General features: G+C 41.2%; 1 protein-coding gene and 1 long non-coding RNA gene across 3 annotated transcripts in view; one reads left to right on the top strand and one right to left on the bottom strand.

Moving 5' to 3' along the window:
* Positions 1-8007: 8007 nt before the first annotated feature.
* Positions 8008-27283, top strand: part of LOC100136794 (GTP cyclohydrolase 1) — a 45115-nt gene continuing 25839 nt past the window's right edge. The window contains exons 1-2 of one of the 2 annotated variants that reach the window (XM_021584318.3): positions 8008-8580; positions 23139-23248. In XM_021584318.3, the coding sequence (XP_021439993.1) occupies positions 8214-8580; positions 23139-23248 (477 nt within the window). In that variant the 5' untranslated portion in view covers positions 8008-8213. The remainder of the gene's footprint in view (positions 8581-23138; positions 23249-27283) is intronic. The other variant, XM_090220428.1, reaches the window with a different exon arrangement.
* On the bottom strand, positions 25018-25828 carry LOC149972016 (uncharacterized). Its single transcript, XR_016491852.1, has 2 exons — positions 25548-25828; positions 25018-25442 (listed from the first exon to the last, which is right to left on the bottom strand). It is a non-coding gene; the product is annotated as an uncharacterized LOC149972016 (long non-coding RNA).

The raw sequence follows: 27283 nt of genomic DNA, 5'->3' as shown, positions 1-27283 counted from the left end.
GTTGCTAAAAATAGCCACTATTAACTTGAGGGGATTTTGCCACTAACATTGAACTTTGTCTAATTGTCCCTACCACCCACAGTGGTTTTGTTAGCCATCTGACCATACGTTTAAAAAAAAAAGTGAACTAACCCTGTTATGGGGTATTCATTTTTAAAGGGATACTGAGAGTCAGATGAACTCACGAATACCATTTGAATCAATACCAGTCTCAGCGTGCAGTTTCGAGATGAATGAAGTCAACATGCCATGAGTCATAATATTATTTTTTAAATATCATGTCAAATCTGTCAAATGCTCATTTACAATCGGTGAACAAAAACCTACTCAACAGTTATTGCGGCCACTTTTTCAGGATCCAATCTTTATTTTTCTCCCTATCATCTCCCCTTTTAGCTTTGCCAACTAGAATTGTTTAAATTAATTAAGTGTGATAAATACTTATCCAAAGTCATAATGACACAGCCAGATATTTACAATTTAGTTAGGTCTGAAGATATGCAAAGCTTTCATCAAGGCAAAGGGTGGCTACTTTGAAGAATCTCAAATAACATATTGATTTGTTTAACACTTTTCTTTGTCTTCACTATTATTCTACAATGTAGAAAATAGTCAAAATAAAGAAAAATCCTGTAATGAGTAAGTGTCCAATCTTTTGACTGGTACAGTACCACAGCCATTGTCGCATAGAATTAGAATGAGAAGAACAGACATTCCCATCCGAAACAGTGTACCAGCAAGTAACCCCTTTTCACAGGCAACGCATCTCCGACACAACGCCTGTTATCCTTATAGTATGTGCATTCTGAGATGAGACCTCCCAAAAATTATCCAGTGTTATTGGATCTTCTTCGAACTATTGAGCCTGAGAACGCTCCTCACACCCAAGGCAGAGCCCCATACTAGCCATGATCTAAGGGCCTATACCCCTTCTAGTAATTCTAAGGTCTATACGAATATCTGTATATACAATCAGATTGTTTTTCAGCAACGACGACATCTAAAGCATGGTTTTGCAAACTCGGTTCTGGGGCCCCCCTCGCTTGGGTGCACCTCCCAAGAGAACTCTCTTCGGTTATAGTCACAGCCGACTATATTCCGCCTCAAGCCGATACCACGACGGACCTCAAGGAACTACACTGGACTTTGTGCAAACTGGAAACCACATCTCCTGAGGCCGCATTGATTGTAGCTGGGGATTTTAACAAATCAGATTTGAGGAAAATGCTACCGAAGTTCTATCAGATTGCCTGCAGTACTCATGCTTCATAAACTCTCGATCATTGTCACTCTCCTTTCTGGGATGGCTACAAGGCACTCCCCCACCCTCCCTTTCATAAATTCATGTCACGACTCCATCCTGCGCCTCCCTTCCCATAGGCAGAAACTTTAAAAAACAGGAAGTACTCATCAGGAGGTGTATAGATTAGAATGTTCTAACTGACTGTTAAAACTTGCCCAAACCAAAAACCGTGGCAACCTTCAGCAAACCTGAGAGTGCAAACCATCGCATTTAACCACAGCAAGGTGACTCAGAATAGGGTCGAATTCAAACAGTGTAGTCATTCACTCCGTAAGGCAATCAAACAGGCAAAGCATTAGTACAGAGACTAAGTGGAGTCGCAATTCAACGGCTCAGACACGAGACCTATGTGGCAGGGTCTACAGACAATCACAGAATACAAAGGAAAAACCAGCCACGTCGTGGATACCGACGTCTTGCTCCTGGACAAGCTAAATACCTTCTTTGCCTGCTTTGAGGATAACACAGTGCCACCGGCGCAGCCCACTCCCAAGGACTGTGGGCTCTCATTCTCCGTGGCCGACATGACTGTCATACAGAAAATGTCCCTGGTGGACAGAGCCGACATGACGGCTGGTTACACAAAGGGAAGAGGGTTGAGTTTGAGTTTCCTAGCCCACGTTTACAGTGGCCGCTGCTAACTCAACGGCTAGGAGGTACCACTTCTGTAGTGAATAAGAGTTCAATGTTCATACCATTCACAACCAAAGCTCACGCTGAGGTTGGCTTAGTTCTGTAGTTATCGGAATCCTCCTGACATCGGACGGTCGCCCTAATGTACCTGGAACAGAAAGTTATTCGCCCTTTTAACGCAGAGGCTGCAGACCTTGCGTACTCGGAACAGAAGGTTACATTTTCGTCAAGGGCTTATATAGGGGAGGGTGTGTTTCATAGTTTATAACCCATGTCTTTTCACATGGGCCGGCCACTGATTGAGCAGAGCTCTAACCTTATGAAAACCCAATTCTCTCATTTTTCAAATTACATTTAATCTTTTCACAAATGGTTTCATATTCAAACATTTAAATTGCACAACAATTCCATGTGAATCTGATAACTGAAATGTGTAGACTTCCCCAGATACAGCTTATGTCATCCTGTCATCAGTCATGTCTCAGATGACACCCGAGAACATCATATTCATTAAGTACCAACGCATATTTTCAACTGGTTCTATTACCGAAATATGGTTCCTTTCCCCCCACTTGTTTGATGTTTAACAAAAGTCTATTCAAGAGTCATTCAGTGGAGTCAGAGAAAAAGAGGGAAGGGAGAAAGGTATTTATGGGGGGGGGGTCATAAACCTTACCCACAGGCCAAAGTCATGACAACTCTCAGATCACTCATGGTTGCGTGGCCACACACGCCTCCAACTCAATCATCAAGTTTGCATACGACACAACAGTAGTAGCCCTGATTACCAACAATGACGAGACAGCCCGCAACCTCAGGGCTCTTCAGAGGGTGGTGCGGTCTGCCTAACACGTCGCCGGGGACACACTGCCTGCCCTCCAGGACACCTACAGCTCCCGATGTCACAGGAAGGCCACAAAGATGAACCACCCCAGCCTGTTCACACTGCTATTTATTTTATGACAGCCTAGGAACAGTGGTTTAACTGCCTTGTTCAGGGGAAGAACAACAGATTTGTACCTTGTCAGCTCATGGATCTGAAATTGCAACCTTTGGGTTACTAGTCCAACGCTCTAACCACTAGGCTACGCTGCTGCCCTGGAAGGTGAGGTCAGTACAGGTGCCTCAAAGCTGGGACCGAGAGACTGAAAAACTGCTTCTATCTCAATGCCATGAGACTTAAATAGCCTTCACTAGCCGGCTTCCACCCGGTTACTCAACATGGCACCTTAGAGGCTACTGTCCTATGTACATAGAACACTGGTCACTTTAATAATGTTTACATATTGTTTTACTAATTTCATATGTATATACACTGTATTTTAGTCATTGCCACTCCGACATTGCTCGTCTTAATGTTAATTTCTTAATTCCCTTTTAGACTGGTGTGTATTGTTGTGAATTGTTAGATACTATTGCACTGTTGGAGCTAGGAAAGCAAGCATTTCGCTACACCCGCAATAACATCTAAATATGTATACAGTATGTGACCAATAAATGTGATTTGATTTAGCTAATACAGTGACAAGTATTTATCTTAAAACCTCATGCACTGTTTCAATAAAAAAAAAGGCCTTTAAATAGCTAGATGAACAGTAAACCACTACAGCCATCTCAATACAAAGTCAGCTAACAGTAACCTCTAAGCTAATAGCAACCATATAGGCATGACAGGCTAGTTACCCCAGTTAGATTAGCGTAAACAGAAACCAGGTACAGAGTGGCAGACAGGCTCATGGTCAAGGTAGGTAAAGTCCATAAACGGGCAATGGTCAAAACCAGGAGGACTAGAAAAAGGAGAATGCAAACAGCAGGAGAACGAGATAACCACTGGTTGACTTGGAAACATGCAGGACGAACTGGCACAGAGAGACAGGAAACAGGGATAAATACACTGGGGAAAAATTAGCAACACCTGGAGGGGGTGGAGACAATCACAAGGACAGGTGAAACAGATCAGGGCATGACAGTGAGATACTTGTTTCTGGAAAGGTGGATTATTAAAAGTAGAAGCTCAAATTGTTTGGGCACAGACCTGGATAGGACAGAACTCTGCAGGCTCTCTGCAGTAGATTGCAACCCCGCCCCCTTTGGCAGTTCTATCTTGTCGGAAAATGTTGTAGCTGGGGATTGGAAATGTCAGGATTTTTGGTGGCCTTCTTAAGGCAGGGTTCAAAGTTTCAGATATTTCTTTATAACCCAACCCTGATCTGTACTTCTCCACAACTTCGTCCCTGACCTGTTTGGAGGGCTCCTTGGTCTTCATGGTGCCGCTTAGTAGTGTTGCAGACTCTGGGGCCTTTTAGAACAGGTGTATATATATACTGAGATCATGTGACATATCATTTGACACTTAGATTGCACACAGGTGGACTTTATTTAACTTATGTGACTTCTGAAGGTAATTGGTTGTACCAGATCTTATTGAGGGGCTTCATAGCAAAGGGTGTGAATACATATGCACTCACCACTTTTCCATTTTTTGTTTTGTAGAATTTTTAGAAACAAGTTATTTTTTTCATTTCACATTTCAAATTATTTTGTGTATGTCCATTACATGAAATAAAAATAAAAATAAATTTAAATGACAGGTTGTAACGCAACAAAATAGGAAAAACTCCAAGGGGATGAATACTTTTGCAAGGCACTGTATATGTTTGCTGATTCAAGTGAACTAGTGTATTCAAAACCGCTGTGGTATTATTTATGATTTCATGACTTCACACCTGAATGCCTATACATTAACTTGTAGAAAAAAAGAGGATGAAGGGAAGCGCTGCTAAGGTACACAATAGTAGATTTTGGGAAACAGAAGGTGCTCTTTGGTAAAAGGGGTAAATTTGTCATCAACAAGAAAGGAGGACCAATGCACTCTTAATATGATTAATTAAAATGTCTTTATTTGTATGGCATGTTCAATGGAAACAAAGTTTTAAAACTTTGGCGCGTTTTGGCTACACGGCTTTTGTCAAGGAGTACAAAGAAATTATAATGCAATATCCTCTTTTGAACAGCTTTTTCCAATCAGACCTGATTTGAAGAGGGAGTGGTTACAGAAGTCATTGGACAATACCTAGGAAGCGATACTATACACATTAAAAAGTGAAGTACTGTAGATATGTTATCAAAAAAGTCAACTCAAACCTAGAAGCATCAGAACACCTAGAAAGGTAGTTCTAACCTTAAATATGACTGGGAAAAGTGCCAAGAATAAGAAAGCAATCTATTCCACAGTACACTAGAACACAACAAACATGGACAACAACAGTATAAACATAGCTGAGGGCAATAGAGCAAAATGTCCACTAGATGACAGCAAATGGACCTATCACGACCCTTACACCAGGGTACTTAGTAACCTGTAGTTTGTAAATCCAAAAACGTTCCCTTTGGTTTAGCTGTTGAAGATGTTCCCCTTTTCTAATTGAGGCCGGAACATGATCAATACCCATAGCTTGTAGGGAGGCAGGGTTGTCATAGTGTAAGAACTTGTAGTGCCTTGCCATGGGGTAGTCTTCATTGCCTACCTGTATGGCGTACTTGTGTTCTGCTAAGCGGTCTTGAAGGCATCTCTTTGTCCGTCCAATTTAGAACACCTTGCACTGTGGACATTCCATGTGACGTACTGACTTCAAACAAGGTTCAGAATGTACACTCAGTTGACCTACACATTGCACACCCTTTAGTTTGTCCATTTTCATCTCACGTGTTTTTATGTGAATGTTTCTAACTTTCTAATTTCAATAGGTCCTTGGTCATGTGACCTACTGACTTCAAACAAGGTTCAAAATGTACACTCAGTGGGCCTACACATCACACACCCTTTTGTTTGTCCATTTTCATCTCACACAATTTTACAATAATTTTCTATATTTTTCAATAGCTCCTTGGTCATGTGACCTACTGACCTCAAGGGTTCGAATGTCCACTGACTACCCTTCTATATTGCATACCCTTTAGTTTGTCCCCTTCCCCCGGGATCTGTCGCGTTACCACACTGGATGCCTCGCAGCGCCCGTCTCCAGTCCGTGGACATTCTGAAATGAGAAAATTAGAAAAATGAATGTAAAAATGTGTGAGATGAAAATGGACAAACTAAAGGGTGTGCAATATGTAAGCCCTCTGATTGTACATTCTGAACCTTGTTTGAGTCCAGTAGGTCACATGACCAAGGAGCTATTGACATTTGAAATAATAGTGTAAAATCGTTTGAGATTGACAAGGGACAAACTAAAGGGTGTGCAATATAGAAGTGTAGTCACTGGACATTCTGAACCTTGTTTGAAGTCAGTAGGTCACATGACCAAGGAGCTATTGAAATTTGAAAGTTTGAAAAATTCATGTAAATCGTGTGAGATGAAAAGGGACAATCTGAAGGGTGTGCGATGTGTAGGCCCACCTAGTGTACATTCTGAACCTTGTTTGAGGTCAGTATGTCACATGACCAAGGAGCTATTGAAATTTGATTGTAATTTTTTTAAAATACAAAATTCTGCTCACATTTACACATGTTTATTAGCTTTACAAAGCAAAATAATGTCCAAATTGTGAAAATAAGTCCTGTGCAATGTTGTACGCAATTTTTCCAACATCATGACACTTATTTGGAGTCTGTGGCTCAAGTGGTTTGAAAGCTATTGAGGTTTGAAAGTGCGAATATCCGTTGAATATCCAACCTGAAACTGTTTTTACCTCAGCGTTGATCAGAGGAGCTAGTCAACAACACAACTAACACAATAACTTCAAACTGAAGCAGGAAAGACTGCAAACTAGCTGCACTTCGGTTCATTTGACCTTTATTCAATTGACATTTCTTTATATATATCCATAAAAATGATGCCAGTTGATTCATGATTTTGAATGTTACCTACCTGTCTGTCTAGTCCCGACTCCCGACCCCTTCAAGTTCATTACTATGGGACAGCTGGAGATCGAATTTGAATTTTGAAACAATGTTGCAAATGTCAGAGAGACAGACTGCAAGGTTTATATAAATCTCTGCTGTTGAAAACGATATATTAGTCTAAAATAAACAATAATGAGAACATGTCTAGATGCTTTTTACAGTGGAGATGAAGTTTATGAATTGCCTGGCTGGGCTGATGAGAGTGGATTGTGTAGTCAGATGGAACAGAGTAAATAGATTTAGCCGGTGCTAACTTGTGGAATAGACACTGGCTGGAATGTACTTTTAACCAATCAGCATTCAGGATTAGACCCACCCCTTGTATAATTGGCATTAGAAACTGTGTGGTTCGAGCCCTGAATGATGATTGGCTGCAACATTGTTTTTACTGTTCTAATTACATTGGTAACCACTTTATAATAACAATAAGGCACCTTGGGGGTTTGTGGTATATGGCCAATATACCACGGCTAAGGGCTGTATCCAGGCATTGCGTCGTGCATAAGAACATCCCTTAGCCATGGTATATTGGCCATATACCACACCCACTCGTACCTTATTACATAAATAATAACAGGCTTGTTTTTCAATGGAAATTGGTGGTGTTTTTTGGTCAAATTTGTACTGTGTTATGTGTTAAATGATGCAATGTGATTGCACATATTTTCATTTAAACATGTCGGGGTATTTTTGCTGGAAAATGTTGGCCCAGTTACTTTTAATTATTCCCAACAACACAGCAATTTCTTCCTACACCTCTGCCTTCGTAAATATATTTATTGATCTGTTGTACAACAGAGCTGTTTGTCACCCTAAAAACACAAATTTGTTTGCACCTTTTGTCAGAGTGCAACAACTAAAGTGTGTGGTAGCCTGTGATTCACTGTGGTTTCTTAACTATTAGTAAATTCTGATTATTTTTTAGAAAAACACACTGCAATATGGAAATATACACAATTTCCAAAGATTGACTTGTGAATCGTTGACAGTGTTGTTTATTATATGAATACATGATGGCTTATGTTTTACTTTGTGAATATCATGGCTACCTGTGGCATGGGAATATGGGAATATTCGGATCCATACAGAATTCGAGCAGTGCATGTTCTCCATCTGTTTACCACTGACAGAACGTGACGTACTCAAAATGCTCGACCAATAGAAATGCACAAGGATTATATATTTATAAAGCCAGTGGGTACTACCAACGCGTGCTTGTTTCAAATAATTTTACACGTTCAGCTGCCGGCAGGGTACTCGGTAGGTGCGCCCTAAACAAAGCTGAGTTTGCGAAGCGAGAACACTTGGAAAGCGCATCTTCCAATACGGAGAAAAGGTGAACGTGAAGGGACCTCTCGTCAATTCTGAACTATGGAGCGCTCAAAACAGAGTCACGACAATCAAGCTGACAGTAGACCGACTACAAACGAAAGTTCTCTAAACGGACACTTTGATGGCTTGGTAAAAAAAGACACCCGGAATGTGGGATGTCAAGGGACGGGGACCGCCGGTGAGTCGAGTTCGCACACAGGGTCGTCAGTCGTGGAAAATTGGAAGCATGAGCGCACCCGAAGTATAGAAGACAACGAGATGAGCTTGCCTAGTCTGGCAGCTGCTTATACCACTATTATCCGGGGACTCGGCGAAGACCCGCAAAGACAGGGACTTCTCAAAACTCCCTGGAGAGCCGCAACTGCGATGCAGTTCTTCACCAAGGGATACCAGGAGAAAATAATAGGTGAGTCAGTTCGGAATGCCCTTTGTCTAAACTAAAATATTGTCAACAATCTTCTATGTTGTCAAAAAAGTGACAACTTTTTAAACTTTTTAAACCTTTTAATTTACCTGAGATTTACATGTGGTATTTAGATTTGGTTACCTAACTCTCATCTAAGACCTATGCAATATGCAAATATGACATTTATGGTGCTGATCTGACCATTACCCATCTATATACAGTACCAGTCAAAAGTATGGACACACCTTCTCATTCCTGTGTTTTTCTGTATTTGTACTATTTTCTACATTGTAGAATACTAGTGAATACATCAAAAATAGGAAATAACACCTATGGAATCGTGTCGTAACCAATTTCAAAAAAACAAATAGCCACCCTTTGCCTTGATGACAGCTTCTCTCAATCAGCTTCATGAATGCATTTCAATTAACAGATGTGCCAAGTTAAAAGTGAATTTGTGGAATTTCTTTCCTTCTTAATGCGTTTGAGCCAATCAGTTGGGGAGAGAGGGGTATTATACAGAAGGGAGGGTTATTATACAAAAGATAGCCCTATTTGGTAAAAAACCAAGTCCATATTATGGCAAGAACAGCTTAAATAAGCAAAGAGAATCGACAATCCCATCATTACTTTAAGACATGAAGGTCAGTCAATCCGGAAAATGTCAAGAACTTTGTTTTTGCGACTGCACTTGAAGAAATGTTCAGTCAAGTGCTATGATGAAACTGTCTCTCATGAGGACCGCCACAGGAAAGGAAGACCCATAGTTACCTCTGCTGCAGAGGATAAGTTCATTAGAGTTACAAGCCTCAGAAATTGCAGCCCAAATAAATGCGTCACAGAGTTCAAGTAACAACACATCTCAACATCAACTGTTCAGAGGAGACTGCGTGAATCAGGCCTTCATGGTCGAATTGCTGCAAAGAACCCACTACTAAAAGACACCAATAATAATAAGAAGTCACTTGCTTGGACCAAGAAACACGAGCAATGGACATTAGACCGGTGGAAATCTGTCCTTAGGTCTGAGTCCAAATTTGAGATTTTTGGTTCCAACCACCATGTCTTTGTGAGACGCGGAGTAGGTGAACGGATGATCTCCGCATTTGTGGTTCCCACCGCGAAGTATGGAGGAGTAGGTGTGATGGTGTGGAGTAGAGGTTGACCGATTAATCGGAATGGCTGATTTAATTAGGGCCGATTTCAAGTTTTCATAACAATCGGAAATCTGTATTTTTGGACTCCGATTTTGCCGATAAAAAAAAAAAAAGAGGCAAGTCAGTTAAGAACACATTCTTATTTTCAATGACGGCCTAGGAACGGTGGGTTAACTGCCTGTTCAGGGGCAGAACGACAGATTTTTACCTTGTCAGCTCAGGGATTCAATCTTGCAACCTTATTAACCTTATCTTGCAATGCTAGTCAAACGCTCTAACCACCTGCCTCATGAGGAGCCTGCCTGTTACGCGAATGCCGTAAGAAGCCAAGGTAAGATGCTAGCTAGCATTAAACTTATCTTATAAAAAACAATCAATCAATGCGTTACATATAATCGATGCGGTGCTCATTCGCGAAAAAGGACTGTCTGTTAAGGTTTTCTTCCGTCGAAGGAGGACCAAAATGCAGCGTGGTTATTTCGATACATCTTTAATAAAGAATATAACGAACAATACAAAACAATAAACGTAACGTGGAAAAAACCGAAACAGCCCTCTCTGGTGCAAACAAACACAGAGACAGGAACAATCACCCACGAAACACTCAAAGAATATGGCTGCCTAAATATGGTTTCCAATCAGAGACAAAGATGAACACCTGCCTCTGATTGAGAACCACTCTAGGCAACCATAGACAACTCTACTATACCACAATCCCAAAACCTACAAAAACCCCAAGACAAACACACCACATAAATAACCCATGTCACACCCTGGCCTGAACCAAAATAATAAAGAAAACACAAAATACTAAGACCAGGGCGTGACACTGTCGTTGCTCCAACGTGTACCTAACCATAAACAATCAATGCCTTTCTTAAAATCAATACACAAGTATACATTTTTAAACCTGCATATTTAGCGAAAAGAAAGGTTAGCAGGCAACCAGGTGAAATTGTGTCACTTCTCTTTCTTTCTTTCTTTGCACGCAGAGTCAGGGTATATGCAACAGTTTGGGCCGCCTGGCTCATTGCGAATTAATTTGCCAGAATTGTACGTAATTATGACATAACATTGAAGGTTGTGCAATGTAACAGCAATATTTAGACTTAGGGATGCCACCCGTTAGATAAAATACGGAACGGTTCCATATTTCACTGAAAGAATAAACGTTTTTGTTTTGGAAATGATAGTTTCCGGATTCGAACATATTAGTGACCTAAGGCTCGTATTTCTGTGTGTTATTATGTGGAGGGTGCTTTGCTGGTGACACTGTCAGTGATTTATTTAGAGTTCAAGGCACAGTTAACCAGCATGGCTACCACAGCATTCTGCAGCGATATGCCATCCCATCTTGGGATGGCTTAGTGAGACGATCACTTGTTTTTCAACAGGACAATGACCCAAAACACCTCCAGGCTGTGTAAGTGCTATTTGACCAAGAAGGAGAGTGATGGAGTGCTGCATTAGATGACCTGGCCTCCACAATCACCCTACCTCAACCCAATTGAGATGGTTTTGGATGAGTCAGACCGCAGAGTGAAGGAAAAGCAGCCAACAAGTGCTCAGCATATGTCGGAACTCCTTCAAGAAAAGCATTCCAGGTGAAGCTGGTTGAGAGAATGCCAAGAGTGTGTAAAGCTGTCATCAAGGCAAAGGGTTTCTACTTTGAAGAATCAAAATTATATTTTGATTTATTTAACACCTTTTTGGTTACTACTTGATTCCTTATGTGTTATTTCATGGTGTTGAAGCCTTCACAATTATTCTACCATGTGGAAAATAGTAAATCTAAAGAAAAACCCTTGAATGAGTAGGTGTGTCCAAACTTTTTGCTGGTACCTTATATAAACACTCACAGGACAAAACTTTATACATTCAATTAAATGTGTTGTTTTTGTGAAGCTATACAATAATCAGTATTAGAGCTACAGATTCATATTTAGTGCTGAGCTGTACAAAATAGTAAATAATTATTGCCACTGGAGAGACCGCATTCACTCAAATAATAATAATAAGAAATATTAAATTGACCAATGTGATTTAGGCAGTCAAGTAGAAAAAGAGTACATCAAGAAGGAAGGATGCACAATGTATTATGTTCATCATACATTTATAGACAAGTAACCTAACCCTACTAGAAATATGGTGTTGTATCTCAGATTCTCAATTGATGTACTTTCCCCCGATCCATCTGTGAAATCCCCCTTTCTACACAATACCCCCATCCCTCCATAAATCACGTACACATCCAGGCTCAACAAATCCCCTGACCAGACCATATTGGTTCTCTTTTCCACGGTTGGGACTGTTTTAGTGGTGGAGCCGGGGAGCTGCCCCTCACAATATTAGTACCCCTCACCATACCCTCCTCCCCCTCCTCCCCCTCTCATCTGGAGTTGGTTTCATGTGGAGCACTTTGAGGCTCTGTGTATTACATTTTGAGAGAGACACACACAAGGAATGTGTTAGTTGCTCTCTCTGGCTCTCCGGAGCATACACACATGCATCTGGAATAGCTTGAGAATACTTGGAACCTGCCTGGTTTCTATGTATGTACTCAATGCTCTTTCCCCCCTGTTTGAGGTATGTGTGGTTTGGGAACATGAGGGGACGAACCAAACTGTAAACCCTGCAAAAAGTGAAGAGTCATGATGATATAATGTGTGTGTTCAGCACAGACCTCAGTGGTGGTCTTCTCCTCCTTTTTGGATTGGCTCTTATTTTGCACCACCCCTTTGTTTAAACGCTCAATGCGGGACTAGCACATGCCGTGTGTGTGTGCCGTCCGTGTGTATGTGCATATGTGTCTTCAATAGGGACGGGACTATACCAGTATAGCGATACGGGTTAGTATCGTGGCAGGGAAACAAAACAGTGTAATGGGGAAATAAACCTCATCATCCAGAGTCACATTTATTTCTTTTCCAAGCACTCAATATTTGACATATAGCAGGTTTTTAAAGGAGTGAAGACTTTGGTCTGCTTCTTGTCATTTAATTTTTTTTGCGATACTGGTATCGTCCCGGCCCTAGTCTTCATGTGTGTCTTTGTGTGTGCTCATATGAGTGACTCATTGAGCGCCCAGGGAATACAGGAAGTGAGTTTGAATGATGCAGGACTGGATCTTCTTACTCCAACAGTGGACTCTCACTTAGTCACAGAATTTCCATTAAAATCCCTTTTTGCTGACCAAGACTTTGTCATTTCCATGTGCTAATAAAAACATTCACTCATGTTTTATGTGCAAGACAGACTGTGCCAAAAAGGGTGTGTAAAGGAATGAAAATCAATCCCTATGATGCTCTCTGTTCTTATTATTTTCATATAGTGCATTATACAGTTTGGTTTATAAGGTCTGGTCATAATGCCCTATGAATGTAGTTGCTAATTCATTGTTTATTTATATGCTATTGGCCAGTTATTAGCACCTATGACATGCATGAAGACTAGCTCGTAAGGTGTTATACATGTGCTTATAATACATTGTGAAGTGGGTATTCATAGGAAGTGTTACTGTTCATATTTGTATATGATCCTATGCGCTTATAATGCATCATGAAGATGGTATTCATGTGTTAGGGTTAATGTTTATGTATGATGCTATGCGCTTATAAAGCATTATTTAGGAATTATTCGTAGGAAGTGTTACCGTTCGTGTATGATGCTATCAACACACATGACCTTCCAAGAAAAATCAATGACAGATCCTTCAGAACTGCATTTGAACAGAGGCCTGTAAGCAATATGCATAATCTCTCCTTTCACCTAATTAGGAGGTATCCTTCCATGTCGACTCCTCTTTTATAAAGAAAGAAAAGCCCACACTAGGAGCCATTCATTGAGATTGATGGAGGAGTGGGAGGATGTGTAATACTGTCATTATCTCAGTCACTTGGGAAGACTGGCCTCAGGCTTTAATGTCGTCATTAGGTGTTGAAGGAGCAGGGGGAGGACATCACTCCTTCAGGGGGTTGAGAGAGAGTGGGGGACGAGGGAGAGAAAGGGATAGAGAGGAGAGAGCAAAGACTGTGAAAGGGAGAGACTGTGAAATGGGTAGGGAGAGGAGAGAAGAGGATGAGAGGGAAAGGGAGAGCGTGAGAGAGCTGAGTATGAGCCAACACGGCCACCAGCCCTCTCAATCCCCCTGCTTGACATTGAACAATTTGAGGTGTAACCATAGAGACTCATTGTGTGTGTATGAGGTTGTTTGTGTTGGTGTCATAATGTTTGTGATTGTGTGTGTTTGTCTGAGATGACTTGGGGAGATGCTGATTTGGTTTCCTGTTATTTTCCTGTGTGTGTGTGTGTCAGAATAGTGGTGGCAGCGTCATGTTATGGGTATGCTTATAATTGTTAAGGACTGGAGAGTTTTTCAGGATACAAAATCAATATAATGGAGCTAAGCACAGGCAATATCCTAGAGGAAAACCTGGTTCAATCTGGTTTCCACCAGACACTGGGAGATGAATTCACCTTTCAGCAGGACTATAACCGAAAGGCCAAATCTACACTGGAGTTGCTTACAAAGAAGACAGTGAATGATCCTGAGTGGCCGAGTTAGAATTTTGACTTAAATCTACTTGAAAATCTATGGCAAGACCTGAAAATGGTTGTCTAGCAATCATCAACAACACATTTGACAGAGCTTGAAGAATTGTAATAAAATAATCAGCATATGTTCCACAATCCAGGTGTAGAAAGCTCTTTGAGACTTAGAGAAAGACTCACAGCTGTCATTGCTGCCAAAGGTGCTTCTACACAGTATTGACGGGGGTATGAATACTTATGTAAATGAGATATTTCTGTATTTCATGTTCAATACATTTGCAAAAATGTTAAAAAATATATATTTTCACTTTGTCGTTATGGGTTATTGTGTGTAGATGGGTGAGATTTGTATTTATTTAAACCATTTTGAATTCAGGCTGTAACACAAAAAAATGTAAAATAAGTCAAGGTATATGAATACTTTCTGAAGGCATAGGTCTAAACATGCATAGTCCGTCATCTAAACTAAACATGCATAGTCCGTCATCTAAACTAAACATGCATAGTCCGTCATCTAAACTAAACATGCATAGTCCGTCATCTAAACTAAACATGCATAGTCCGTCATCTAAACTAAACATGCATAGTCCGTCATCTAAACTAAACATGCATAGTCCGTCATCTAAACTAAACATGCATAGTCCGTCATCTAAACTAAACATGCATAGTCCATCATCTAAACTAAACATGCATAGTCCGTCATCTAAACTAAACATGCATAGTCCGTCATCTAAACTAAACATGCATAGTCCGTCATCTAAACTAAACATGCATAGTCCGTCATCTAAACTAAACATGCATAGTCTGTCATCTAAACTAAACATGCATAGTCCGTCATCTAAACTAAACATGCATAGTCCGTCATCTAAACTTGGTTAGATGGTGATGACTGACTTATCACACCCTACGACGTATGGAGAAGCTATTACCTTTTAATTTTGTTGTTGTTAGCCATGATTTCATCATCATGGCACCCAAACCTGGCAGCTGCTGCTCATTCAGGCAACAAGACGACAACACTTCAACAACCCCGCAGGGCCCTGAAGCAACAAGTCAGACAGTTGGCTTACCACAGAAACGTTCCTCCCACCCCAACCTCCGTAGATAGGCGGCCAGGAAATTAAAAACCTCAGTCAGGGAGAAAGGATGGCGCGTCCCCACAAACCGATATAACCGTTAGATTTGAACAATTATATGAGCTCCGCTACGAGGGAAAACAAAACAAAGATTGGTAGGCCTATACGGGGTCGAGACTCGAGACATAATTACAGTGTTTGCCAGAGAGAAACAACAGGCATACATTGCCTTAAATGTATTTGCTCCCTTTCTGATGTTCTCTATTTTAGCATATTTCTGACACTGAATGTTATCAGATCTTCAACCAAAACCTAATATTAGATAATTGGAACCCGTGTGAACAAATAAGACAATGTTGAGATTTATTTAAATGATGTAACACCCAATGCCACTGTGTGAAAAAGCAATTGTCCCCTTGTCACGATCGTCGTAAGAAGCGGACCAAAATGCAGCTTGGTATGTGTTCATGATGATACTTTAAAGAAAGCACCAAATACAAAACAATAAACGAATAAGGACCGTGAAGCTATAATAAGAACTGTGCTGACACAAGCAACTAACATAGACAATCACCCACAACCCACAATGACAAAACAGGCTACCGAAATCCCAATCAGAGACAACGACTAACACCTGCCTCTGATTGAGAACCATATCAGGTCAAACACAGAAACAGACAAACTAGACATACAACATAGAATGCCCACTCAGATCACACTCTGACCAAACAAAACCTATAAACATACAAAGCAAACTAAGGTCAGGGCGTGACACCCCTTACACTCAATAACTGGTTGTGCCACCTTTAGCTGCAATGACTGCAACCAAACGCTTCCTGTAGTTGTTGATCAGTCTCTCACATCCCTGTGGAGGAATTTTGGCCCACTTTTCCATGCAGCACTGCTTTCACTCAGCGACATTTGTGGGTTTTTGAGCATGAACCACTCGTTTCAGGAAGTCCAACATCTCAGTTGGATTTAGGTCTAGACATTGACTTGGCCATTCCAGAACCTTGAATTTGTTGCTTTTCAGCCATTGTAATGTAGACTTTCTTGTGTGTTTTGGTCATTGTCTTGCTGCATGTCCCAGCTGGCTTCAGCTTCAGCTCACGGATGGATGGCCTGACATTCTCCCTGGATGGGAGACCAGATGCTGTTGGAAGTGGTGTTGGAGGGCCAATAGGAGGCTCTTATCTCTGATAAAAAATAGAAACAAAATGTAAATCCCAATGCCCCAGGATATTACCCTGTGTATGGTGCCGTCTTTTGGATGGGATGTTAAACGGATGTCCTAACTCTCTGTGGTCACTAAAGATCCCATGGCACTTGTAGGAGTGTTAACCCCGGTGTCCTGGCTAAATTCCCAATCTGGCCCTTATACCATCATGGCCACCTAATCATCCCCAACTTTCAAATCTCTTATTCCCCAACATGGGTACAATTGGGGGTTTTGCCTTGTGAAAGCCTAACACTGTAAGACCATATTTTATAACTTAGCCAGTCATCTTGGCAGTAGAACAAGCTTTCAAATCATTCCCACCTGACCCTGATTGCGATTTATAATAGACCGTTTTGGATTGTGTAATTGTGTGATGGCAGGGTTGTGTTCCAAATGAAACAACTACAAGTGTAGTTGCTCTAGTTCCTCAATGGCACAGCTAGGAGAGTTCAAAAAAAGTATATTTTATAGTTGAAGACTTTTCTTTGACTCACACTTTGGAGAGGTGTGTAGCCACTTGGGGACACCAGTTAGTCCTCTCACTCAAACCCTTGTAAATGTTTTGGTCTTCTGTTGCATCTACTCCACATCTTCCAGGAATAGTCTTATCATAGTACTGAATATATCCAGAGTATTTTCAGATTTCTTTATCAACAAATGCTTCAAAAAGTACATTAGATGTGAAATGCACATAAAATCAACAATGTAATGTTTGGATTCAGTCTTCTCAGGTGAACTGTTTTTGTAGTCACCTTTTGGTCTAATAATTTCTCCATAATCTCCAAACTGTTCCCTTTCAAATGCTACCATGGTTATGCATATGCTTTTCATATTTCAACTCCCCCCCCCCAGTGTGGATGCTCATCCACATTTGATAGTTAGGCTACAGTATGTATAATTTGTCAATATAGTTTTGGTCTTTGGTGTGATTGAAAGCCGGCTGCGGGGCCAGATGGATTACCAGGATGTGTGCTCCAGGCATGTTCTGACAAATTGGCAGGTGTCTTCACTGACATTTTCAACATGTCCCTGATTGAGTCTGTAATACCAACATGCTTCAAGCAGACCACCATAGTCCCTGTGCCCAAGAACACAAAGGCAACCTGCCTAAATGACTAGCACTCACGTCCGGCTCACATCAACACCATTATCCCAGAAACCCTAGTCCCACTCCAATTTGCATACCGCCCAAACAGATCCACAGATGATGCAATCTCTATTGCACTCCACACTGCCCTTTCCCACCTGGACAAAAGGAACACCTATGTGAGAATTCTGTTCATTGACTACAGCTCAGCATTCAACACCATAATACCCTCAAAGCTCATCACCAAGCTAAGGATCCTGGGACTAAACATGTCCCTTTGCAACTGGATCCTGGACTTCCTGACAGGCCGCCCCCAGGTAGTGAGGGTAGGTAGCAACACATCTGCCACGCTAATCCTCAACACTGGATCTCCCCAGGGGTGCGTGCTCAGTCCCCTCCTGTACTCCCTGTTCACCCACGACTGCATGGCCAGGCACGACTCCAACACCATCATTAAGTTTGCTGACGACACAACAGTGGTAGGCCTGATCACCGGCAACGACGAGACAGCCTATAGGGAGGAGGTCAGAGACCTGTCCGGGTGGTGCCAGAATAACAACCTATCCCTCAACGTAACCAAGACTAAGGAGATGATTGTGGACTACAGGAAAAGGAGCACTGAGCACGTCCCCATTCTCATCAACGGGGCTGTAATGGAGCAGGTTGAGAGCTTCAAATTCCTTGGTGACCACATCAACAACAAACTAGATTGGTCCAAACACACCAAGACAGTCGTGAATAGGGCACGAGCCAGTACATCGGCCCAGTACATCACTGGGGCAAAGCTGCCTGCCATCCAGGACCTCTACACCAGCCGGTGTCAGAGGAAGGCCCTAAAAAATTGTCAAAAACCCCAGCCACCCCAGTCATAGACAGTTCTCTCTACTACCGTATGGCAAGCGGTACCGGAGTGTCAAGTCTAGGACAAAAAGGCTACTCAACAGTTTTTACCCCCAAGCCATAAGAATCCTGAACATAGTCACTTAACTATACATTCATGTACATACTACCTAAATTGGCCAGACCAACTAGTGCTCCCGCACATTGGCTAACCGGGCTATCTGCATTGTGTCCCACCACCCGCCAACCCCTCTTTTTACGCTTCTGCTACTCTCTGTTCATCATATATGCATAGCCACTTTAACGATACCTACTACCTCAATAAGCCTGACTAACAGGTGTCTGTATATAGCCTTGTTACTCTTTTTTTCAAATGTCTTTTTACAGTTTTATTTCTTTACTTACCTATTGTTCACCTAACACCTTTTTTGCACTACTGGTTAGAGCCTGTAAGTAAGCATTTCACTGTAAGGTCTACTGTTGTATTCGGCACGCGTGACAAATAAACTTTTATTTGATTTGAATGACGGGGATGAGGACCTTGTCGGGCATCTGAAGGAAATCCTTCCCTACCAACTCGTTGAAGAAAAGGTATTACTCCGGTACGGGGTGAGTATTCGCTATCCTGATATCTAGAAGCTCTTTTTCGTCATAAGACACGGTCGCAGAAACATTATGTACAAAATAAGTTACAAATAACAAAAAAAAACCATACAAAATAGCACAATTGGTTACGGGATCGTAAAACGGCAGCCATCTCCTTCTGCGCCATTCTCAAGAGAGAAACACGAAATTTAACTTCACTAAACTTTCTACAGTTTTCCACTTTAGCTAACACTATCGACTTTTTCACTCTACTGTGGAAATTCTGATCAAATAAACGCAATATTAGCCACTTTCAATGTAATATACTGAAACAAAACAAACAAGATTGCAAGATTTAGTATGCTAAACTAACTGTGCAAGAGATTTTCTTCTAGGCAGAGCGCATTGGAGTAGGATTCTATTGCATTGACAGGCACGACTAGACTCAGGCACATACTCTACACAGACCTGTGCGCCATAACCAATCAGAGCTGCAGTAGTCCTATATGCAAATAGCCATTGGCATTTATGGATCTGTGCCATTATCTTTGAACTGGACTATGTTTAGGCTACAGTAGTCATAAGTAGATGTGCTTGTTTTGAGATCAAAGTGAGAGCTGTGTGTAGCCACCTGTGCACAGTTGTTCATATTCTTTGCTAGTTAGTGAGTTATTAGCCCAGTTGGCAAAACATTCCATTACACCGTAGCCTACGTGTCAACAGTATGTTTATGTTATATGAAGTCGTGTTTTTTTTATTAACAAAATTGAATTATCACTGTAATTGCACACACATTGATGTCAGACATGCACCTACCCCAATGCTCTGTATGTGATGTCTGGGATGAATGCAGGAGCAGAGTTCAGGAGCAGGACAAGACGCCCTCTTTTTGATTGATGGCTGATTTAAGGGCCTGTACCTGATAGGCCTATCTAGCTTATATGATTATGTTGGTCATCATGCTTCTTGACAGTGTCACAAAGTTTATTTTCTACATGTTATTTAAAACATGATGAAAAAAACATGAATGTAAAGAATTTATTACAACAAAAACTAGAAAGGATTTAATGAGCAAACTTTAAAATGAAACTTCTTGGCAGGGAAATAACTCATTTGAATAAATGTGGGTTTTGACACTTATGTAGATGTCATAACTAGCCATAAAATAACGCAATATATGTCACAACAGGTGTAAATATATGGGTCATGACAGTGTTATAACCATATTATGACAGGTTATTTCAAGTTATGACACGTTATGACATGGTTATGACCTTGTCATCTCATCTTATGACACTGGGTGTCAAGTAATGTGTTACCTTATTTGGTATAATATTCTTCCTATTGCTTCCCTTCAACATAAAAAAAATGATGAAACATACAGTACCAGTCAAAAGTATGGACACACCTACTCATTCAAGGGTTTTTCTTTAGTTTTACTATTTTCTACATTGTAGAATAATAGTGAAGAAGACATCAAAACGATGAAATAACACATGGAATCATGTAGTAACCAAAAAAGTGTTTAACAAATCAAAATATATTTGGGATTTTAGATTCGTCAAAGTAGCCACCCTTTGTTTTGATGACAGCTTTGCACGCTGTTGGTATTCTTTGTTGGCATTCTCTCAACCAGCTTCACCTGGAATGCCTTTCCAACAGTCTTGAAGGAGTTCCCACATATGTTGGGTACTTGTTGGGTACTTGTTGCAGTCCAACTCATCCCAAACCATCTCAATTGTGTTGAGGTCGGGTGATTGTGGAGGACAGGCCATCTGATGCAGCACTCCATCACTCTTCTTCTTGGTCAAATAGCCCTGTTGAAAAACAAATGACAGTCCCACAAAGCGCAAACCAGATGAGATGACGTATCGCTGCAGAATGCTGTTGTAGCCATGCTGGTTAAGTGTGCCTTGAATTCTAAATAAATCACTGACAGTGTCACCAGCAAAGCACCATCACACTTCCTCCTCCATGTTTCACGGTGGGAACCCCACATGCAGAGATCATCTGTTCACCTATTCTGCGTCTCACAAAGACACCGCAGTTGGAACCAAAAATTTGGACTCATCAGACTAAAGGACAGATATATGTTCAGATATTCAAATTTCCCCCTCCGACAAAGGTTGGCACAACCAGTTATTGAGTGTAAGGGGGCAAGGGCACACTGCGGCATTGGGTGTTGCGTAACTTTGTTTATTAAGTAAACTAAAGCAGTATCAATATGTTGTGTTATTTGTTCACTCAGGTTCCCTTCATCTAATATTAGGTTTTGGTTGAAGATCTGATAACATTTAGTGTCAGAAGTACAGTGCCTTGCGAAAGTATTCGGCCCCCTTGAACTTTGCGACCTTTTGCCACATTTCAGGCTTCAAACATAAAGATATAAAACTGTATTTTTTTGTAAAGAATCAACAACAAGTGGGACACAATCATGAAGTGGAACGACATTTATTGGATATTTCAAACTTTTTTAACAAATCAAAAACTGAAAAATTGGGCGTGCAAAATTATTCAGCCCCTTTACTTTCAGTGTAGCAAACTCTCTATAGAAGTTCAGTCAGGATCTCTGAATGATCCAATGTTGACCTAAATGACTAATGATGATAAATACATTCCACCTGTGTGTAATCAAGTCTCCGTATAAATGCACCTGCACTGTGATAGTGTCAGAGGTCCGTTAAAAGCGCAGAGAGCATCATGAAGAACAAGAAACACACCAGGCAGGTCCGAGATACTGTTGTGAAGAAGTTTAAAGCCGGATTTGGATACAAAAATATTTCCCAAGCTTTAAACATCCCAAGGAGCACTGTGCAAGCGATAATATTGAAATGGAAGGAGTATCAGACCACTGCAAATCTACCAAGACCTGGCCGTCCCTCTAAACTTTCAGCTCATACAAGGAGAAGACTGATCAGAGATGCAGCCAAGAGGCCCATGATCACTCTGGATGAACTGCAGAGATCTACAGCTGAGGTGGGAGACTCTGTCCATAGGACAACAATCAGTTGTATATTGCACAAATCTGGCCTTTATGGAAGAGTGGCAAGAAGAAAGCCATTTCTTAAAGATATCCATTAAAAAGACACACCAAACACGTGGAAGAAGGTGCTCTGGTCAGATGAAACCAAAATTGAACTTTTTGGCAACAATGCAAAACGTTATGTTTGGCGTAAAAGCAACACAGCTCATCACCCTGAACACACCATCTCCACTGTCAAACATGGTGGTGGCAGCATTATGGTTTGGGCCTGCTTTTCTTCAGCAGGGACAGGGAAGATGGTTCAAATTGATGGGAAGATGGATGGAGCCAAATACAGGACCATTCTGGAAGAATTCCAACAAGACAATGATCCAAAACATAAAGCAAAATCTACAATTGAATGGTTCAAAAATAAACATATCCAGGTGTTAGAATGGCCAAGTCAAAGTCCAGACCTGAATCCAATCGAGAATCTGTGGAAAGAACTGAAAACTGCTGTTCACAAATGCTCTCCATCCAACCTCACTGAGCTCGAGCTGTTTTGCAAGAAGGAATGGGAAAAAAATTCAGTCTCTCGATGTGCAAAACTGATAGAGACATACCCCAAGCGACTTACAGCTGTAATCGCAGCAAAAGGTGGCGCTACAAAGTATTAACTTAAGGGGGCTGAATAATTTTGCACGCCCAATTTTTCAGTTTTTGATTTGTTAAAAAGTTTGAAATATCCAATAAATGTCGTTCCACTTCATGATTGTGTCCCACTTGTTGTTGATTCTTCACAAAAAAATACAGTTTTATATCTTTATGTTTGAAGCCTGAAATGTGGCAAAAGGTCGCAAAGTTCAAGGGGGCCGAATACTTTCGCAAGGCACTGTATATGCAAAAATAGACAATCAGAAAGGTGGCAAATACTTTATCACGGCACTGTATGTCATATGGGATGGATGGAGAGTGATTAAGTTGGGGGGGCTGTCTCGTCAAGGGTCTCTGAGCTTTATGGCTTCGACTCGATGGCCCTCGCACTCATCCGTCTCGCTCTCATTTTCTTTTGCTTCCGCAGATGTGCTGAACGATGCCATCTTCGACGAGGACCACGATGAGATGGTTATCGTGAAGGACATCGACATGTTCTCCATGTGCGAGCACCACCTGGTGCCCATCTTTGGCAGGGTAATATCACACACACACACACACACACACACACCCCTATGCCCCTATCAGCACCACACCAGTCCAAAGGTGTACAATTTAATCACCAGTTATGGAGAATCTCTTCTAGAGGTGAGACCAAGTCATTGTTTTACAAGTCACAAGTAAGTCTCAAGTCTTAGCGCTCAGTCAAGACTGTCAAGTATCAAGTCAAATCTCAAGCCCTAAACTTTGAGTTTTGAGTCCTAAACAAGTGCTCTTCACCAAATGTAATACCATTTCATATTTTTAACAAGAGTAATAGTATATTACATTTACAAAAATCATGAATGCTTTTAAAAATATCTATATATTTATTACTTTCCAAATAAATGTTATATTCCCTTGGAACTACATGGTTAAAAAAAAAAACATAGTGATTGACTATCGAGGATTGTTATAGGGCGCAATCGGGCGATGTAGGCTTGTACACAATCACCCAACCTTAACACACACACACACACACACTCTGTGTGGTTACAGTAGGCTAACATATGTCAATGGTTTTAGGAACAGCAGTAACATCAAGCAGGATTTAAGCTACCAAATGCCTAGCCAGTTGTAGCTCAATCTTGGGTGCAATGATCACGTTCCCGCACTGACTGACTGTGTGGAGGCTCATTGATTTTAACGTTACGTTAGCCTACATGATACACCAGTAAAGTAATAAAATATATAGCTGTCGACTATATTAGCCACGACTTACCATTCTTTGTGCAGCTTCAAATGTCGAACAAAGTTGGAAATTGTTGCGCCTCCGTCTGTAATTTTCTTCCCGCATGTTTTGTAAGTTGCAATCCGTTTTTTGTTGATACAGCGTAGTCTTTATATCCGAAAATAATGATTTGGGGTATCATCTTTCCAAGGGCTCCATCTGAATTCACCCGCCAACGATCCTCTGTACTGCCACGCACAACTTTTTCTCAGCTGGCACAATTTGATTGACCTCTGTCCGATTCAAACTGTAATCCGGTAAATGAAGAGTTGATGCACTGCACACTTTTTTTAACAGCATCAGTTTTAATATTTAATATTTAATATCAAGTCAGGTCGAGTCATAAGGCTCAAGTCCAAGTCAAGTCGCGAGTCATTGGTGTTAAAGTCAAAGTCGAGTTGCAAGTAATCATATTTGTGACTCGAGTCTGACTTGAGTCCAAGTCATGTGACTCGAGTCCACAACTCTGATCTCTTCTACTTTGGATTCATCACACATAACCCAAAAGGTACATTACTCAGTGGGAGACATTTGGCACATTACATTATTTTCTGATCACAGTTTTTATGTATCTCTTTGGTAATATTTTCACGTGTGTGGTAAATTTTCACAACTCTTAGTACAAAACTCCACTTATAATGTAAGGAGAACATTGGTTTAATCACCAAAACACAACATAATCATATCTTTTCAATGTAGTCGTTTTAACTACCAGTTAATCCAATAACAAACAATGTAAGATATGTATTTTAAATCGCCCTTAGAAGTGCTGAAAGTGGGCCTCCCGAGTGGCGTAGCGGTCTAAGACACTGCAGTGCTCGAGGCGTCACTACAGATCCGGGTTCAAACCCGGGCTGTGTCGCAGCCGGCCGCGACCGGAAGACCCACGAGGCGACAATACTGTAAATTACAATAGATTACACACTTAGGCAATACACTTATTAGGCAATACACTTACATTACCAAGAAAATTACCAAGTATAATTTCCATAATATCTATACAATGTGTGATCAATGAAGACATCCTCTAAAATCATTCTTGCAAAAAATGTAATTTTTATTTTTCGGATATAATTGCAACATAGGTATACTGTCTGTAATCAAATGAAAGAAATGAAAATTAATGAAAATAAAACAATGTTCAGCACTCATTCATTTGCATCAAGCCTGTCTTAATCATTTGGCCGTAAATTCTCATCCCCTTCACCTTGACAGGCCTGATCAATTTCATTGAGTATCACAATGAGGTGTGCAGCGTTTTAGGATCCAAGTAATGGCCTATGTCCTACCACACCATCTTCAGAGATAGCTGCGCACATGGAGATGTTTCCCCCAAGTTGTCCTTGCACTCGGACGGTTGCCCGTACGCCCATGGCGCTGAGTTTTGGCCAGGTTGAAGCCCACTTCGTCAACAAAGATATGCTTGTTATGGTTCACAGCAGTATCAAGCACCATCACCCTCTAAAAATATATTTTGGTTAGTTATTTTTACAGTAGTTCCAACATGAAATTGTGAAGTAGCATGTGCATTAAATAGTAACAGTAATACAGTAAATAGTGTGGTACCTGAAAATACTTGGCCTGCAGTTGTTTCACCCGGTCGTTGTTTCTCTCGAAGTGCATCAGGTAAATGTGTTTCATAGATACCTGGTTCCTCTTCAAAAGGCGTGTGACTGTTGGTAGGCTGATGGATGCCACATTGGCAAAGGTGTCATCTTTCTCTTCAATGACCTGCTTTATTTCAGACAGCCGTATGTCATTCCTGGCCCTTACCATTTCCACCACTGCCCACTCCTGCTGATCGGTCAGCACAGTCACAGCCACCACCATGGGGTCTTCTGTCAATTCTGAGGGTAGAACAGATATACTGTCAATATATCATACTGTAAGAATACTGTGAAATGTTTTGTGAATTTACATGCATTACAATATGTCATTTAGTATATATGTAATGGTAACGCATAGTGCATATCCTGTAGATTTATCTGTTTTTTTGTTCTCATGATCGAATTGACAATTGATCTTTTCAGATTGGGGTAAACTAATCTGGCAGCCTCTGCTATGGTAAGGTCTCTGTTTATTAGACCCAACAGTTCCAAGCCGTCTGCCTCCCTCTCTCTGATGTCCACCTCTTTGACAGTGCCCATGTCTACTTCTTTGACCTTTTTGATGGGGCCCATGCCCACCTCTTTGATGGGGCCCACACCCACCTCTTTGATGGGGCCCATGCCCACCTCTTTGATCTCTTTGATGGGGCCCATGCCCACCTCTTTGACCTCTTTGATGGGGCCCATGCCCACCTCTTTGACCTCTTTGATGGTGTCCATTCTCAAAATCCATATATAGTAGACAAACCCGTTTTAGAATCTATTGTGAAAGGCAATTACTTTATATGAAAGGTGTTTCTAGATGTAGGTTTGGTGAAAACGTTACTGTGTGATTTTGTGTGTTGTACTTGTGAAAGTAGTACCAAAGCGATAAAAAAACTAAAAGAAGACGTCTTATAACAAGATTACAACCTCACGTTCTCTGCTACAACCAGATAAAAATATATTTTGAATTCCTTTTACAACCAGTAAACAACCTGACCATGATGTCATAAAAGTCATTTGAACCTGTTTTTCCTGCTGGGTAATACTGTATGTTAAATCACTGAAAGAAGGCTTAAGGTCAAAGTCACCCTGTGTTGTACTCCACTAGCTTCGAATAGTCCCTGCAATATGCAACTGTTCAGGGAAGCCAGGAACCAATACACACAGTCAGTTAGGAAAGCAAAGGCTAGCTTTTTCAAACAGAAATTTGCATCCTGCAGCACCAATTCCAAAACGTTTTGGGACACTGTAAAGTCTATGGAGAATAGAAGTACCTCCTCACAGCTGCCCACTGCACTGAGACTAGGAAACACTGTCACCACTGATAAATCCATGATAATTGAGAATTTCAAAAACAATTTCTCTACGGCTGGCCATGCTTTGCACCTGGCTACCCCAACCCCGACCAACAGCTCTGCAACTGGCCCAAGCCCCCCCCCCCCTCGCTTCTCCTTCACCCAAAATCAGACAGCTGATGTTCTGAAAGAGCTGCTGATCCCTACAAATCAGCTGGGCTAGACACTCTGGACCCTCTCTTCCTAAAATTATCCGCCGCCCTTGTTGCAGCCCCTATTACTAGTCTGTTCAACCTCTCTTTCGTATCGTCTGAGATTCCTAAAGATAGGAAAGCGGCCGCTGTCATCCCCCATATTCTTATCGGAAGACTCAACAGCCTTCGTTTCTCAAATGACTGCCTCGCCTGGTTCACTA

Source organism: Oncorhynchus mykiss, chromosome 25 (assembly GCF_057628025.1).
Source record: "Oncorhynchus mykiss isolate SJ-2025 chromosome 25, ASM5762802v1, whole genome shotgun sequence".
Lineage (NCBI taxonomy): Eukaryota > Metazoa > Chordata > Actinopteri > Salmoniformes > Salmonidae > Oncorhynchus > Oncorhynchus mykiss.
This window is presented reverse-complemented; position numbering and strand designations above follow the sequence as displayed.